Below are 18,561 nucleotides of genomic sequence, written 5' to 3' on the forward strand. Positions count from 1 at the left end.
AGGGTTATTCATAGGATATATTACTGAATTTAATCTGGATTTATAGTTGATTAAACACGAAAATATGCTACTTTAGAGATATATATCCAAATAATACCAAGCTCACTCAGTGAGAGCCCCGTTAGCTTTGTGGTGTTAAGAAACATACAGAGATTTTGTGCAACTTTATCCCAGCACATGTAAATGACTGAGCCACAAGATTTCTTTGTGTTCCATGGTAAATTATTAATGGCACTGTTGTTATTCAATATATTTATTGAAAGTGTTTGTGTGTATGTTTGTGTGCATGGGTCTCTTTATATATTATTTCTCAGTTGCCAAGACTGATCTTGGATAGTAACGTTTTTCAGGTAAGCCTCTGAAACTGAGTATAAAAGGTTTCAACATATTGGCCAGATTATGTGAGCAAGAAGATAAATTGGGTCAGATTATATGAGTAAAAAAATCATTGCAGGAGAGTTACACTAACTCTTTTAGACTCCCAGACCACTCTTGTGTAGATTACTACTCTACTAAATAAAATAATGTCCTCATTGTCAAAATAAAGTCACTGCATTTTTAAAGTAAACATATTTCAGGAAATACATTACTTTATTAAAAATCTCTTAAAGAAAGGCAAATGTAGATTACATTTTACAGAAGTGTATTAATACTTTTAATAAGACTCACAACAAAATATGAATGTCTAATTTTTGATAAATTATGTTTAATGTAAATTAGTAGCTTTAATTTCTTCTAAAAATAATAATACATAGATTTCTAAATGCACTTGGTTGATTTCTAATCAAGAAAGTTAAAAAGCATTAACATAACTATACCATATTAGTTTTAAGGATTATTTGATTTATTGAAATGCCATATGTATTTGTATACAAATGTATCATATTGCTGTTATGATAAAACATTATAATGACCCTTAAATAAATATCTGATTTCATAAATATAGTATATGTGCATTTAAAGGCTAATGCCAAGGAAAATGTTTTTATGTATTTTCTCTGATCATGACTAATTTTATCCTAGAATAGGGAAGCCAACTGGATTTGTGAAATAACCTGATTTGTTTTGTTCTAAGTCAGAGTTTGCACAAGTTAATAGCTCTTCTGTGAAATTAACATAAGCTTCAGAAGTAAACTGACCTTTTTTGTTTCTCTGGTTTGTAAATAGGTCTTTACTAAATTATTTGAATTTAGATATAATAAACTTTAGTTATTCAGACTAATACTAATTGAGGAATCTGTGCAGTAGTGCAAACTAAAGAGTGCCTTCCTAAGTTTTCATATATCATGGATATTTTTAATTAGAAGTGTAGTGGAGTTATAGTACTACAAGTCTCATTATCTGTGTTCTTGACCTCATTACACTCGGTTTCTTTTCTTCATCAGTTATTCACTCACTTTTCTATATTCTTTCCATGTCTTTACTTTCGATCGGATACATGAGCTCAGACCTCTGCAGTTATCCCAAGTCCCCTTGGAGCTGTTGCCTTGTCTCTTTCCTTTTAGGGCCAGACTTACCATTTCTATATCTCCAGGTTCTGATCACTCCTTAAATGGGTTGATACATGTAACACACTTTTGATAGTGCCTGGTGTTTAGTAAACGCTTCTATAAGTATTAGTTATTATCACTATTACTGTTATTGTATGATCAATATATATACCTAACATACTGTTTTTGTTTTTGTTTTTGTTTTTTTTTTACTTGAAATCAGTAGTTTTCTTAACAATAAATGGCATTTTTGAATGGTGAGATTACCCACTAGGTGTGAGGTAATGTGGGCCTAGGATAAGTTGGTAGTTGTACGAATTTGGAAGTAAGCCTGAGAGACATTACAGAAAAAATTGACAATGATGTTTTGGATATAGTGTATTAAGAAAAACAGAGAGAAAAACAGAGAGTTTAAGACAACTTTCAGATAGAAAATTTGAATGAATGGGAAGTGGATTGGCTCAGGAAGGAAATGTTAATAGATATATAGAACAATGCCATGAAACCACTGTTTGTGTTAGCTATTAGTAACTGGTGGGACGGTTTAAATTGGTTATATAATTAAAGTTAGTATCATAATTTAATAAATTTACTAATATGAATTTGAATAAACCTTACATATAATTTACTACTGATAGAGAACTCGTGTGTTCAAAGAAAAATAAAGTGTATGTTTTAAATATTTTTCAGTATAAATCATCAAGGAAGAGTTCAAGTGGCAATGAAAAGGATGAGGTGAGAAAAGGGGGGTAATAGTAGCAATTATTTAAAAATATTTACTTTTTATATGTATTTGGCTCATTCAGAGTAAAATGTAATACCTCTGTCAGTTTCTTGGTTAGTGATTTAATGCATGGGTTTTTTCCAATAATAAAAGCTGAGCATCATCATGCAATTGTTAATTTAATCATGTAATTTCCATATATCCTTTATTTTGAACAGAATTTCTAATAGTTCAGTTTTAGAATTTTATTAATAACATTTGTCTTTTACATTTTCTCATCTATTGTTTTCCTAAATCAACATCGTGACCATTTGAGATTCTTTTGGAATTTATTAATCTTTTTTTTTTTTTTTTTTTACAAATTTTGTGTACTATTTTAACATTTAAAATTAAGTTGCTACAGCTTGTGCATTACTATAAATTTTTCTATCTCACTGTTTTAAATTATAGAGCAGCCTAGCATTTTTGAAATGATATAGTGTCATCACCATAAATACTTAAGCTTTGTGTATTTTTCATTAGAGGGATTGGTAGGTAATTTGATGTTGAGTACTTGGCAGGGCTTCTGAAAACTTTAAGAAATGGAATCACAGAAAATGTTTGCTGAACCCTGAGCTAGAGGTACAGCGTGGCATTGTTCCTCTCCCTTTGTATTTAAAAAATTTTTTTTAAATTTATATATAATGTATTATTTGTTTCAGTCATTCATCAGTCTTACACAATTGACAGCACTCACTTAGTACATACCCTCCCCCATGTCCATCACCCAGCCACCCATTCCTCCCTTCCCCCTTCCCTCCAGCAACCTTCAGTTTGTTTCCTGAGATTAAGAGTCTTTTATCGTTTGGTTCCCTCTCTGGTTTCATCTTGTTTCCTCATATCAGTGAGATCATATGATAATTGTCTTTCTCTGATTGACTTATTTCACTTAACATAACACCCTCTAGTTCTATCCACGTTGTTGCAAATGACAAGAATTCATTTTTGATGGCTGCATAATATTCCAGTGTAGATATATACCACATCTTCTTTATCCATTAATCAGTTGATGGACATCATGTCCCTTTGTATTTTATATTCACTTTGGTCCTGCCTGCCTTAATATCTAATCAGTTACCAAATACCTACTTTTTCTTTGTGATACTGAAATATTTTGAATACATTCCCCACCTGCATTTCTGCTTTTTCTGCCCTGGCACAGGCGCTTAGCATTTTTTTTGCCTGTACCACATGCAATACCATCCTTGCTCTTTATCCTTTCTATAGCCCATTTTCCTCCTTGCAGCCATAATGACTGCTCCAAAGAACACAAAAATGAGCTCAGGCCATCCCCTTGATTAGAAAGCTTCACTGTGTCCCTGTCACTTCGAAGGTAAATTCTTGTTTCTTCCTCAGCAGGCCCCTGCTTAGCACATTAGTCTCAACTCATAATCTATCCTGCTTTCTCTTTCTTTCACTTCACTCTCCCAATATGGACTGCTCAAAAGTTTTCTTTCATTTTTGCTTCTGTGCCTTTGTCCTTTTGGATATCTTGGAATGTTGTTCATTCCCTCTCTTTCTGGTAAACACCTACTCAATTTTTCACTTTCTCAGGAGATTTGCCTTTCTTTACCACCCCTTCCAGTTCCCCAAATGCCCCTTACCCGTGCCTCATAATATGCCATGCATAGCTTTGTCATTGTACTGAGAAGGTTGTATTACCTGCACAATGAATATCATTTCCCCCTAGACTAAGAGATCCTTGAGTGGATGATATTTTACTAAATGTTGATATCCCCACTGTCTAGTACCATGTCTGACATATAGTAGGCAGTCTATAATCTGTTGTTGAATGATGAATAAACGTCTAATGTGGCATGCATATTCAAGGTTAAATGTGAAGATTTTTGTATTTGGTTGGTAGTAGTCATTCAAAATCATGGACCATTTAATATTGTTTTATGCAGTTAAGTTCTTTGTATGTACTTCCAAGCCAATATTAGATACACATAATTTTCCATGTAAAATGTTCGTCTTGGGGTGATAAAATTTTTGTATGCCTCCAAATACCTCTTTTAGATTGTAGCATCTTGTTGGCATGTCCCATCAATAATTAATCCTAAATATGGATCTCTTCTAAAAAATACAGATTTTTTTCATTTTTGTTATTTAAGGGAAATAGATTTTTTAGGAATATTTGATGTGAATTGATAGTGCTTCTCATACCTTAAAGTGCTTTTGAATCAATCACCTGGGTATCTTATTGAAATACAGAGTCTGGTTCAGCAGGTCTAGGGTTGGCCTGAGATTCTGCATTTTTCACAAGCTTCAAGAGGTTGCAGATGCTGTTGGTTCACAGACCACATATTGAGTGGCAAGGTGGTTGATAGTATTTTCCAGATTCTTCCTTTAGCAGTTGATCAAAACAGTTTTCAATTTTTCTTTTGTATGTCTAAATCATCATTTGTATTTTAATTTCATCTTTCATATTTTTATTTTTATATTTTAGCAAGACAGTGATAATGCTAATATGTCACCACAATCTCCAGTATCATCTGAGGTACAAGTTCTGTTTTTATATGTGTTTACTTAGGTTTCTTCCTTGTTTCTTCTCTTTAATCTCATCATTCTTTTTCTTTTAAACAATATAATTTATTCACCCATATTAAGAAATCCACAGTAGTTTAATTTGTGCAAACCTAGCTTATAAAAAATTCTAAAAACACCATCTTTTGTACAAATATTTATAGTAATAGTATTACCTGAATTACTTATTGGAAAATGCCTATAGAGCATAGACTTTATAAAATTCTTATGTTTTATAAGTCATCTGTATTTTCAAATAAATGTTAAGAACAACTTCGCAATTTTATATTTGAAAGTACTTCAGCATTGTGCAATGGCCTTTGGTTTTTCTCGTAACCAGTTAGGTCTGAAAGCAATGCAAGAGAAACTTCCTTTTTCCACGAGAAACTTCCCTGTGGTGGGTTGTTCCTATCGACAGGAGGGTACACCTTTCTTGTCATAGTAGACCTAAGTGGGGGAAGGGGAGAGGGGTAGATGAAAGTCAAGATTTGTGAGATCTCACCCAAATACTCTGGTGGCTTGAATGACCAATTCTAATTTAGTTAGACCCATTACTTTACAACCGGAGATAAATTTAAAATATTTGAAACAGTATCTTTTCTACGTCAGATTATTTAGTGTTCTAAAAGTGTGTTGGCATTAGTAAAGAAAGGATTATGTATTCACTTGGTGAATTCAGAACTTTGTCTAAATGTTTGGAACATCCATATTCATCATGTAACTTTGGTTAATGACATAGATAGTAGTTCATTTTATCTAAGTGGTATTAATTTTTTTTTTTAAAGCCAGGATCATTTAGCTTTTGTTTTGGGTGAGTTGCATTATAAAGCTTTTTTTGAAGATTTTGTTTATTTATTTGACAGACAGAGATCACAAGTAGGCAGAGAGGCAGGCAGAGAGAGAGAAGGAAGCAGGCTCCCTGTGGAGCAGAGAGCCCAATGCGGGGCTCGATCCCAGGACCCTGGGATCATGACCTGAGCCAAAGGCAGAGGCTTTAACCCACTGAGCCACCCAGGTGCTCCGCATTATAAAACTTAAATGTTTTTGGTATTAGCTTTATAAACATGTCTAAATTATGTATATGGCAAGTAAAATGGTTTGGATTCTTTTAAAAAGTAATTTAAATTAAGATATCCTAAAATTAGTCTTTGTCACATGACCTTGTTAATCCTTTCCTTTACTTTCAATTATAATAAATGTAAGCATATCAGTTACTAGTTCCCTAGTTTCCTTATGATTTTATCATCTCTGCTCATGGGGAGAGTATTAGTGCCATTTTTCTCAAATAAATTTTATTGCTTTTATAATACATTTTGCTTGCATTTGCATAAGTCAGATTTTGGGGAATTCGTAACACTTTAACCAAAATAATGAAGATAAACTATAAGCTTGTGGATGAATGGGGCGATGAAAATGTGCTTTGGTGGCTCAACTAACATTCAACTTGAACTGCGTATAACATGTTAATCAACAGAAGATTTAGAGAATCAACAAAATTTTGATTACTTCCATTTCATCTGTGAAAGACAATGGTAAAAACAATTAGTATAGTAGTGTACTATTTATTATTATTATTTTATTTATTATTATCTTTTTAAATTTTAAGTAGGTTCCATGCACAACATAGGGCTTAAACTTACATGCTCCACTGACTGAGCCACCCAGACACCCCTATACTGTTTAGTCTTTTTTTTTTAGTAGACTCCATACCCAGTGTAGAACACACTGCAGGGACTGAACTCCTAACCCTGACATCAAGACCTGAGCTTCAATCAAGAGTCACTTAACTGACTGAGCTACCCAGGCATTCCTAGTACTATACTATTAACAAAGTGCTTGCCTATACACTTGAACCTGAAGTAGTCCCATGAGCTGGTATTATCCTCATGATTTTATAGCTGAAGAGATTGGTAACCATTCCCTAAGACCCCAGTCAATAAATGATAGACAAGTGACTGAAACCCATACTCTAGGTGCTTCATAGTTATTGCAAGCATTAAATAAGATACTGATGAAATTATGTTTTCTTTTTTTATTTTATTTTATTTATTTATTTGACAGACAGAGATCACAAGTAGGCAGAGAGGCAGGCGGGGGAGGGGGGAGGCAGGCTCCCTGCTGAGCAGAGACCCCCCCCCCCAATGCAGGGCTCCATCCCAGGATCCTGAGATCATGACCTGAGCCAAAGGCGGAGGCTTTAAACCACTGAGCCACCTAAGCGCCCCGAAATTATGTTTTCTTATCACTGTACAATTTCCAAAGTGCTTTCTTTTAGTTATCTGAGTTAATCTTCATTCCATCTTAAACATGGAGAAAGTCACAGAGAAATTAATTTTTTCTTGAAAGATTTTATTTATTTATTTGAGATAGAGCACAAGGAGGGGTCAGAGGGAGAGGGAGAAGTAGAATCCCTACTGAGTAGGGAGCTTGATATGAGCCCAAGGCGGTTGCCAAACTGACAGAACCACCCAGGTACCCTGAGAAATTGAATGTTTTGCTCAAAAGTTAGCCTAAGCTTTCTAACTCCAAGCTCAGATTTTAAAAATATACTATTTCTTTCCATAGCACACCACACCACTGTGTGAAAGTATTTCGAAACAATTTATTCAAATAGAAGAGATGATAATTTCTCATGTGTGTCACCTGTCACCCCCTATTAGTATGAATGTGCAGCTTTGCCTCATATTATCTACTAAATGTCAAGTCCATAATAGATAATTGAGTGAATGTTGCTAAATTCACTTATTTTTTCACTGAAGCTTGTTTCACTTTGTGGAGGCTTTGATCTCATTGTTCATTCAAAAAATAATACCTTTTTATTTAGTTAGTTAGTTAAGATTTTATTTATTTATTTGAGGGAAAGAACAAAGGAGACTGAGAGAGCACAAGCAGGGGGAGGGGTAGAGGAAGAAGCAGGGTCCCTGCTGAGCAGGGAGCCCCATCCCAGGATCCTGGGATCATGACCTGATCTGAAGGCAGATGCTTAACTGATTGAGTAACCCAGATACCCCAGTACCTATTTTGTATAATTCAGTAATTTTTATTTTCCTTCTACTATGAGAGAGAATATTTAAAAGCTTATGTAGTCAGATTAATTAGCAAATATTTGTAGACCTTTTAAAAGTGAAATGTATAATTTTGAATTGAAATGCAGTTTGTCTTTCTGTACTCCACTAATCATAGAAACAAATGCTTCAAAGATTTAATGGATATGAATTACTATCTTGGTTATTTTGAAAGAAAAGTGGTTTTCTTTTCTTTTCTTTCTTTCTTTCTTTTCTTTTTTTTTTTTTTTTTTAGGAATATGATAGAACTGATGGTTTTTCACATGGTCCTTTTGGCTTGAAGCCTAGATCAGGTAAGTATATATTCTGCAAATAAAAATTTTTGGTTATATATGAAACTAGAGTTTTCCAGCTTAAGTGGGATTGATTCCATAGTTTTAAGTACACATAGATTCTTTCCCCTCTCCTAAAAGTAATTTTCTCTTAACCTTATTTGTCTTTCCAATTCCCATTCCCCATTTCTTTCTTCCTCTTTACCTTCAAGCTCCTGAAACCTCAGCTTTTTGCCTTAGATATACTGCAGTCTTATTTCTACTCTACTGTGACTGCTATTAGAATGACCACTCTGCCAGCAGACCAAACAATGTTTGAAATTATAGCACTCCATTATATTGTGGTTTTAAAAAGGGATCTTTTCGCATTTGGCAAGCCCAAAAGAAAATGGATCCATGTTACTTGGCAAGGTATTGAATTATAGTTTTTATTCCTGAATAACTGTATTGACCTTCAAGAATAATTTCCTTTTTCTTTAAAGATAATAAAGGCTGATTTATGTTCAATAATTATTTTAACCTGGAGCATAAGTTTCTAATAACATATGTTTAAATACGAACATGGATAGGTGGTAGAAATCGTTACACTTGTATTCCCTGTTGCTTTCAATTGTGCAGATAAGTAGATTTCAATTCTATAAAAATATTTAGAATGTATTAATAAGTAATACTGTTTTATGTAGTTTTGTACTGCTTCTTTTTTATCATGCCTCTTTTCCCACCGCTGGTTGAGTCTTCCTATTAGCCTTGTGATAAGCTAGGAAATTTCTGTTTTTATAGCTTTTAGCCGCTCATCTCGTCAGGAGTATGGGGCAGCAGATCCAGGATTTACAATGAGAAGAAAGATGGAACATCTAAGGGAAGAACGAGAGCAAATACGACAACTTCGCAATGTAAGTGAGCTTGACTTTATAGATCTGCTTTGTAGAAATGGGTTTAGCTTGGGAAATTAACAAGATACCTGAATTTTATCGCAAGGTTTTTAAAATTTTGGATTATATAACGATTAGTAATATAAATATGTAGCGTATGTATTTACATAGAGTATCTGTGATTTATACCCATTTCTTTACAGAATCTCGAGTCCAGGTTAAAAGTAATTTTGCCTGATGACATTGGAGCTGCACTGATGGATGGGGTTGTTCTTTGCCATTTAGCCAATCACATAAGGCCACGCTCTGTAGCTAGTATTCACGTGCCATCACCAGCAGTGGTAAGTTTTATCTATAGTTTGTCAGTTCTCTAAAGGACGATAGAGTTTCTTGAAACTATCTTTAAATAATATACCTCAATAAATTTAATTTTTTTATTGATAAATTTCTGTATAAGTATGCTTGTAATATTTCTTCTTCCTCTTAACGTTGCAGCCTAAACTGAGCATGGCAAAATGTCGAAGAAATGTAGAAAATTTTCTTGATGCTTGTAAAAAGTTGGGTGTATCACAGGTAACTATTATTTTTATAACAAAATTGTCACTTAAATGTTACTTTGTTGTGTGCATACTGGACTTTTTCTTCACAATCGGATGAATCATGCCTTCCGAACATGAAAATGAATATGTTCCCTTGGTACATTTTACTGAGCTCCAGCTTTGACCATAGCAGCTATCAAATGAATGTGTTTAAGCTGCTTTTAAAGGCATTTATAAAACAGCTACATGTATGGAAAAGTTCTGTAATCGTACATATCATTGAGTAAACGTGACATAGTGGCTGTATTAAAACTTGATTATGATGTAATTGCTACTTTCATTTTTCCTGCTGAGAGACATTGGGACTCCTTTGTAAATCCATTGGTAGAATTTGATGGGAAGATCTGCATGCAGTGTTATTGCATTTTATTTTTAAAAAGAGGTTATTTATTTATTTATTTGAGATAGAGCCAGAGAGAGAGAGCACAAGCAGGGCGGGAGGGCATAGGGAGAGGGAGAAGCAGACTCTCCACTGAGTAGGGAGCCCAACGTGGGGCTCCATCCCAGGATCCCAGGGTCATGACCTGAGCCAATAGAAGACAACCATCTAAGCCACCTAAGTGCCCTTGTTAACTGCATTTTAAACATTATTTAAGACGTCAAATTTGAAATCTTAGTAACACATAATATCTCATGGGACAACATTTGTCTGAAATTTGTAGGAATTGGCTTATGTTTCACATAATAGTTGCAGTATTATAAAATTAACAAAATGATATTGTAAGTGTATAATGAAAACTAATAATTAAAATACTGCTTTTTTAGAAAACATTTTAGGCCTAACATCAAGATGATTGACTGTTGAGAGGACATGGTGTTGTTAACAGATCACAATATAGTTATGTGTTTTCCCCTTTTTTATTTTTAAAAATTTATTCTTATTGAGATATAATTGACATATAATGTTGTATAACTTTATTATACATTGTGTTGGTTTGATACTTTAATCTTGAGCTGTGCTGGGTTAGCTCTTTTTACCCGAGTCATCATATGATGACACGGGTAAAAATTCCACTTTGACCTCTTTCCTCAAGTGAATAAATGTAATTTATTTAGAGAGAATCACTTGAATTACAGTGTAATTTGGAAACTACACGCTGTTCTCCTCTAATTACATCTCTGTGCGTGACATGATATTTTAATGTATTTTTTTAAGATTTTATTTATTATTTATTTGAAAGAGCGAGAGCAAGAGAGAGAGTGAGCAGGGGGAGGAGCAGAGGGAGAGGGAGAAGCTGGTTCCCCACTGAGCAGGGACCCTGATACGTCTTGATCCCAGGATACTGAGATCATGACCTGAGCTGAAGGCAGACGGCCAACCGACTGACACACTCAGGTGCTCCTGACATGATGTTTGAAAATTTTAATTCTTTTTATTGTAATTAAAATTTTTTTTTGAAGATTTTATATATTTGTCAGAGAGAGAGAGCACACACAAGCAGATGGAGAAACAGGCTCCCTTCTGAGCAGGGAGCTGGATGCTGGACTCGGTCCCAGGTCTCTGGGATCATAACTTGAGCCGAAGGCAGATACTTAACCAGCTGAACGACCAGGCATCCCTAAAAAATTTAATTCTTAAATATTTTTATGTTAACTCTTTCTTTTTTGTACTCAATCTCTTATCAAGAAAACAAAAATTAGAAAGGTTTATTTTCTAGTTGCATTATATTCATTGCATTATATTCATTTTTCTGTTTTACCATTTTTTGGTGAGCCACCCAGGCACCCCTCTGTTTTACCATTTTTAAGAGTTTTGGGGGGCATTCTCAATAAACATTCATTGAATGAATGCACATTTTAAAAATGAGGAAACTGAGGCAAGGGAAGTTAGGGAACTTGTCCAAGGTCACATCTTTAATAAACAGTGAAGTCAAGCTATGAATCCAGGTGGTCTAACTTCAGAACATATCCTCTAATGTGGATATTTTCTATTTCTGTTCTTTTACATGAAAGAAAAGACATTGCAACTCGAGATACCTTCTTGGTACCATAGGCAAGGGGGATCAGTTAGGAAGATCTTATGAAAACTATTCTACTTAGCATACTCTTAATCTCTCTTTAGCTTGTTTTAGGGAAGGGCTAGTGCCCCACTGAGGTTAATATAAGAGGCAGTATGAAACGACCAGTTATCAACTCCCATTTTCAAAATTCTCCAGCTGCTGGCAGTGGGGGAAGAGTTTAATAGTTAGCTTCAATTTGTTTCCCTAACTTAGAAATGGTAATACAGAGTTAGTTGTCTCATTTAGGTTTTCTTCTTTTAAGATTTTAAATTTTTATTTTTAAAAACTTTTTTGAGGTATAATTGACATATAGAAAAGGTGTATAATTTAAGTTTTGACATGCATACACCGTGAAATCATCACCATAGTCAAGACAATGAACATGTTCATTACTCCCAAAACTTTCTTTATGTCCCTTTGCAATCTTTTTTTCCCCAGATAACCACTAATTTGTCTTCTGTTATTATAGTTTAGTTTGCATTTTCTATCTAGAGTTGTATATATGTTGTATATAAATGGAATAATAGAATATGTATGATTGTTTTCTGGCTTTTCTTCAGTCAGTATTATTGTGTTTAAGACTCATCAATGTTGTTGCATGTATAAATAAGTCATTCCTTTTTATTGCTGAGCAGTATTTCATTGTATGAATATATGACAGTTTGTTGATCCACTGACCTGTTAATAGCCATTTGAATTATTTCCAGTTTTAGGGGACCACTTACACAAATAAGATAGCTATGAACATTTATATACAAGTCTTCAGATATATACATTCTTTTTTTCTTTTTTTTAAGATTTTATGTATTTGACAGACAGAGATCACAGATAGGCAGAGAGGCAAGCAGACAGAGAGGGGGAAACAGGCTCCCTGCTGAGCAAAGAGCCCTATGTGGGGCTTGATCCCAGGACCCTGAGTCGAATGCAGAAGCTTAACCCACTGAGCCACCCAGGCACCCCCAGATATATGCATTCTTTAATTTGGAGTAGATATCCAGGAGTGGAAAGACGGGAATGGATAGTAGGTGTGTATTTAACATTATAAGAAAGTAAAAAACTGGTTCCTAAAGTGGTTGTACCATTTTATATTCCTATCACCACTCTGTGAGTTCTAGTTCCTCTACATTTTCAACCAGTATTTAATATAGTCAATGTTGTTTTTTTCTTTTTTAATTTCTGCTGTTCTAATAGGTATGTACTGGTCTGTCAGTGTGGTTTTAATTTGCATTTCCGTGAAGACTAATGATGTTGATCATCTTTTCAAGAGCTTATTTGCCATTTGTATGACTTCTTTTATGACATGTTCTAATCTTTTGTCTGTTTTTTAATTGGGTTGTTTTCTTCTCATTGAGTTTGAGATTTCTCTACAAAGAAGGGACAAAGTCCTTTATCAGATGTGTGAATTACAAATATTGTAGCATTAGTCTTTGGCTTGTCTTTTCATTCTCATTATAATATCTTTCTTTAAAAAAAAGATTTTATTTATTTATTTGACATATAGAGATACAGCAAAAGTAGGAACACAAGCAGGGGGAGTGGGAGAGGGGAAAGCAGGCTTACCGCCAAGCAGGGAGCCCAATGTGGGGCTCATTCCCAAGACCCTGGGATCACGACCTGAGCCAAAGGCAGATGCTTAATGACTGAGCCACCCAGGCGCCCCTATAATATCTTTCAAACAGTAGAAGTTATATATTTTTTGAAGTAAAATATATCATTTTTAAAAATTCTGCTTTTTGTTTCAAACCAAATAATCCTTGCATAACTCAGGGTCACAAAAATTTTCTCCTATGTTTATTTCTAGAAGTTTTATAATCTTTTTTTAAAGATTTATTTATTTATTTGATAGAGAGAGTGAGAGAGAGCATGAAGGGGAGGGAGAGCAAGAAGTAGACTGCCTGCAAGTAGGGACTCTAATGTGGGGCTCGATCGCAAGACGCCCAGATCATGACCTGAGCCGAAGGCAGATGCTTAACCGACTGATCCACCCAGTCGCCTCTAGAAGTTTTATAATCTTAAGTTTTATATTTAGGTCTATGATCAAATTTTAGTTGTGTTTGTATGATATGAATAGTAATCCTCTTTTTTTACACCTGAGATTGGGCACACACATTGATTTTTTTTAAAAAACATTATTACTGAAATATAATTAACATACTGTAAAATTCACTGATTTAAAGTATATAGTTCAGTGGTTTGTAGTATAGTCACAGAGTTGGGCAAGAGTCACAATAGTCTAAGTTTAGAATATTCTTTTTCTTCCAAGTTTTTATTTAAATTCCAGTCAGTTAGCATACAGTGTAATATTAGTTTCAGGTGTAGTATTTAGTGATTCATCACTTACATATAATACCCAGTGCTTATCACATGTGCCCTCCTTAATACCAGTCCCCCTGTCCACCTCCTCTCCAGCAGCCCTTAGTGTGTTCCTTATAGTTAAGACTCAGTTTTATGTTTTGCCCCTCTCTTTTTCCCCTTTATTCATCTGTTACGTGTCTTAAATTCCATATATGAGTGAAATCATATGGTATTTGTCTTTCTATGACTGACTTATTTTTCTTACTGTGATACTCACTAGATCCATCTATGTCCTTGCAAATGGCAAGATTTCATTCTTTTTTATGATTAATATTCCATTGTGTATACCACTTTTTTATCCATTCATCAATGGATGGACATTCAGACTCTGTCCATAATTTGGCTATTTTTGATAATGCTGTTATAAATATCAGGGTGCATGTATCCCTTCAAATCAGTATTTTTGTATCCTTTGGGTAAATATCTAGTAGTGCAGTTGGTAGGTTGTAATATAGTACTATTTTTAACTTTATCTATTTTTTAAATTTTATTTTTTCAGTGTTCCAAGATTCATTGTTTATGCACCACACCCAAGATTCATTGTTTATGTACCATGTAGCTCCATGCAATCTATGCTCTTCTTAATACCCACCACAAAGTTCACCCATACCTCTACCCCACTCCCTTCCAAAACCCTCAATTTGTTTCTCAGAGTCCACAGTCTCTCATGCTACATCTCCCCCTCCAATTCTCCCTCATCATTTTCCCCTTCCTTCTCCTAATGTCTGCCATGTTATTCCTTATGCCTCACAAGTAAGTGAAACCATATGGTAATTGACTGTCTCTGCTTGACTTATTTCACTCAGCATAATCTCCTCCAGTCCCATCCATGATGACACAAAAGTTGGGTATTCATCCTTTCTGATGGAGGTGTAATAGGGACCATATCTTTATCCATTCATCTTTTGAAGGGCATCTTGGCTCTTTCCACAGTCTGGTGATTGTGGCCATTGCTGCTCTAAACACTGGCGTACAGATGGCCCTTCTTTTCACTACATCTGTATCTTTGGGGTAAATAGCCAGTAGTGCAATTGTAGGGTCCTAGGGTAGCTCTATTTTTAATTTTTTTAAAGGAATCTCCACACTGTTTTCCAAAATGGCTGCACCAACTTTCATTCCCACCAACAGTGTGAGAGGGTTCCCCTTTCTCCACATCCTCTCCAACACTTGTTGGAGTTTACTGTCTTGTTGATTTTGGCCATTCTGACCGGTGTAAGGTGGTATCTCAGTGTGGTTTTTTTTTTTTTTTTTTTAAAGATTTTATTTATTTATTTGACAGAGAGAGATCACAAGTAGGCAGAGAGGCAGGCAGAGAGAGAGGAGGAAGCAGGCTCCCCGCCGAGCAGAGAGCCCGATGTGGGACTCGATCCCAGGACCTGAGATCATGACCTGAGCCGAAGGCAGCGGCTTAACCCACCTAGCCACCCAGGCGCCCCTCAGTGTGGTTTTGATTTGAATCTCCCTGATGGCTAATGGTGATGAACATGTTTTCATGTGTCTGTTAGCCATTTGTATGTCTTCTTTGGAGAAGTGTCTGTTCATGTCTTCTGCCCATTTTTGACGTGATAATCTGTTTTTTGAGTGTTGAGTTTGAGGAGTTTTTTATAGATCTTGGATATCAGCTCTTTGTTTGTAGCATCTTTCCGAATATCTTCTCTCATTCTGTGCATTGCCTCTTCGTTTTGTTGACTTTCCTTTACTGTGCAGAAGCTTTTTATCTTGATGAAAAGATAACTTTTTGAGTAATCTCCATGCTGTTTTCCAGAGTGGCTGCACCAGTTTGCATTCCCAGCAACAGTATAAGAGGGTTCCCCTTTCTTTACATCCTCTCCAACATCTGTTGTATCCTGTATTCTTAATTTTAACTATTCTGACAGGTGTGAGGTCATATCTCATTGTGGTTTTAATTTGCATTTCCTTAATGATGAGTGATTTTGAGCATCTTTTCATGTGTATTTTTGGAGAAATGTCTACTCATGTCTTCTGCCAATTTTTTAACTGAATTACATTTTGGGGGGTAAGTTTTCTAAGTTCTTTATAAATTTTGAATACCAACCTTTTATCAGATAGGTCACCTGAAAATATCTTCTCCCATTTTGAAGGCTGCCTTTTGCTTTTGTTGTTTGTTTCCTTCACTCTTCAGAAGCTTTTTATCTTGATAAAGTCCCAATAGTTTATTTTTTCCTTTTGTTTCCCTTGCCTCAGGACACGTATATGGTAGGAATTTGCTACAGCCAATGTCAAAGAGGTTACTGACTGTGTTCTCTAGGATTTTGATGGGTTCCTATCTCACATTTAGGTCTTTATTAATTTTGAATTTCTTTTTTCTGTTTGGGGTAAGAAAGTAGTCCCATTTCATTCCTTTGCATGTTGCAGTCCAGTTTTCATAACACCATTTACTGAAGAGACCATCTTTTTTCTGTTGGATATTCTTTCCTGTTTTGTTGAAGATTAGTTGACCATATAATTATAGGTCCTTTTCTGGGTTTTCTATTCTGTTCCATTGATCTATGTTTCTGTTTTTGAGTGAGTAACATATTGTTTTAATCAATACAGGTCTGTAATATATCTTTAAAGTCTGGAATGGTGATGCCTCCAGCTTTGCTTTTTTTTTTCAGGACTGCTTTAGTTATTTGGGGTCTTTTCTGGTTCCATACAGATGTTAGGATTGTTTATTCTAGCTCTGAAAAATACTGGTGGTATTTTCATAGGGATTGCATTCAAGATGTAGATCGTTTTGGATGGTATGGACATTTTAACAGTATTTATTCTTTTAGTCAATGAGCATGGACTGCTTTTCCATTTCTTGTGCCATATTCAAGTTCTTTCATCAGTGTTTTATAGTTTACTTTGTCAAATGTTTTTTCTACACCTATTGACAGGATCATACAGTTCTTATCCTTTTATTAATGTGGTATATCACATTGATTAATTTGTCTAATATTGAACCACTCTTGCAACCCAAGGATAAATCCCATTTGATCCTGGTGAATGATTCTTTTTTTTTATTTATTTTTAATTTTTATTTTTTTTAAAGATTTTTATTTATTTATTTGACAGATAGATCACAAGTAGGCAGAGAGGCAGTCAGAGAGAGGAGGAAGCAGGCTCCCCACTGAGCAGAGAGCCCGATGCGGGGCTCCATCCCAGGACCCTGGGATCATGACCTGAGCTGAAGGCAGAGGCTTTAACCCACTGAGCCACCCAGGTGCCCCTGAATGATTCTTTTAATATACTGTTGGATTGATTTGCTAGTATTTTGTTGAGAATTTTTCATCAGGAATATTGGCTTGTAGTTCTCTTTTTATGTGAGTCTCAGTCTAGTTTTAGAATCAAGGTAATGCTGGGTTTGTAGAATGATTTTGAAAGTTTTTTTTAAAAACTTTTTTGAAAGTTTTGAAACAATAGGTATTAAGTCTTTAAATGTTTGTTAGAATTCACCTGTGAAGCCAACTGGCCCAGGACTTTTATTTGTTGGGAGAATTTTGGTAACTGATTCAGTTTCTTTGGTGGTTTGTGGTTTGTTCAAGTGTTATAATTTTTCCTGTTTCAGTTTTGGTAGTTGATATATTTCTAGAAATTTATCCATTTATTCCAGATTACCCATTTTTTTGAAAATTATTTTTATAATATTCTTTTATCATTGTCTGTATTTTTGTGGTGTTGGTTGTGATTTCTTCTCTTTCTGATTTTATTTGTGTCTTTTCTCCCTTTTTTTAAAGATTTTATTTGTCAGCGAGAGAGAACAAGCAGAGGAAGTAGCAGACAGAGGGAGAAGCAGACTCCCACTGAGTAGGGAGTCCGATGTAGGGCTCCATCCTAGGACCCTAGGATCATGACCTGAGCTGAAGGCAGAAACTTAAACCCACTCAGCCACCCATGTGCCCTGATGTCAATATTTTTATACTTGTTCAGGCCTGATTTGTTACCTACTATATGATCTATTCTGGAGAATGTCCAGTGTGCACTTGAAAAGGATGTGTATTCTGCTTCTTTAGGATGAAATGTTCTGGATAAGTCCATCTGTTCCAGTGGGTCATTCAAAGGCATTTTCCCTTGTTGAGTTTCTGTTTAGATGATGTGTCTATTGTTGTAAGTGGGGTGTTAAAGTTCCCTACTATTATTGTATTATTACCAATGAATTCCTCTATGTTTGTTATTGTTTTGTTTTGCCCCCAAAGTGGGGGCATAAATATTTATAATTGTTAGATCTTGTTCGATAGGTCCCTTTATTATGATGTAGTGCCCTTCTTCATCTCATATTACAGTTTTCGGTTTAAAATCTAGTTTTTCTGATATAAGTATTGCTACTCCTGTTTTCTTTTTTGCATCCATTAGCTTGGCCAGTATTTCTCCATCCTCTCAATTTCAATCTGTAGGTGTCTTTAGGTTTAAAATGAGTCTCCTGTAGGTAACATATAGGTGGGCGTTGTCTTTTATCCATTATGACACCCTCTGTCTTTGATTTGAGCTTTTAGTCCATTTAAATTCACAGTAATTAAAGGTAGATATGAATTTAGTGCCATTTTATTACCTGTTTTGTCATTGTTTCTGGAGATTTTCTCTGTTCCTTTGTTGTCTTTGTTGCATTTTGTCTTTCTTTCCTACTCAGAGAGTCG

General features: G+C 34.9%; 1 protein-coding gene and 1 non-coding gene across 7 annotated transcripts in view; both read left to right on the forward strand.

Annotated features, from left to right (window-relative positions):
• Nucleotides 1-18,561, forward strand: part of LRCH2 (leucine rich repeats and calponin homology domain containing 2) — a 103,944-nt gene that overhangs the window by 71,010 nt on the left and 14,373 nt on the right. For 2 of the 6 annotated variants that reach the window (XM_045068311.1, XM_004777536.3), the window contains 6 exons: nt 2,181-2,225; nt 4,703-4,753; nt 8,080-8,137; nt 8,897-9,009; nt 9,192-9,329; nt 9,484-9,561. In XM_045068311.1, coding sequence (XP_044924246.1) covers nt 2,181-2,225; nt 4,703-4,753; nt 8,080-8,137; nt 8,897-9,009; nt 9,192-9,329; nt 9,484-9,561 — 483 coding nt within the window. Of the gene's footprint in view, nt 1-2,180; nt 2,226-4,702; nt 4,754-8,079; nt 8,138-8,328; nt 8,519-8,896; nt 9,010-9,191; nt 9,330-9,483; nt 9,562-18,561 lie in introns of those variants that run through there. The other 4 variants (XM_045068312.1, XM_004777537.3, XM_045068313.1 and 1 more) reach the window with 3 other exon arrangements.
• Nucleotides 5,081-5,209, forward strand: LOC123388581. Its single transcript, XR_006603056.1, has one exon. It is a non-coding gene; the product is annotated as a small nucleolar RNA SNORA35 (small nucleolar RNA).

This window comes from Mustela putorius, unplaced genomic scaffold, assembly GCF_011764305.1.
Source record: "Mustela putorius furo isolate JIRA1106 unplaced genomic scaffold, ASM1176430v1.1 tig00003901_pilon_pilon_pilon, whole genome shotgun sequence".
NCBI classification, from domain to species: domain Eukaryota; kingdom Metazoa; phylum Chordata; class Mammalia; order Carnivora; family Mustelidae; genus Mustela; species Mustela putorius.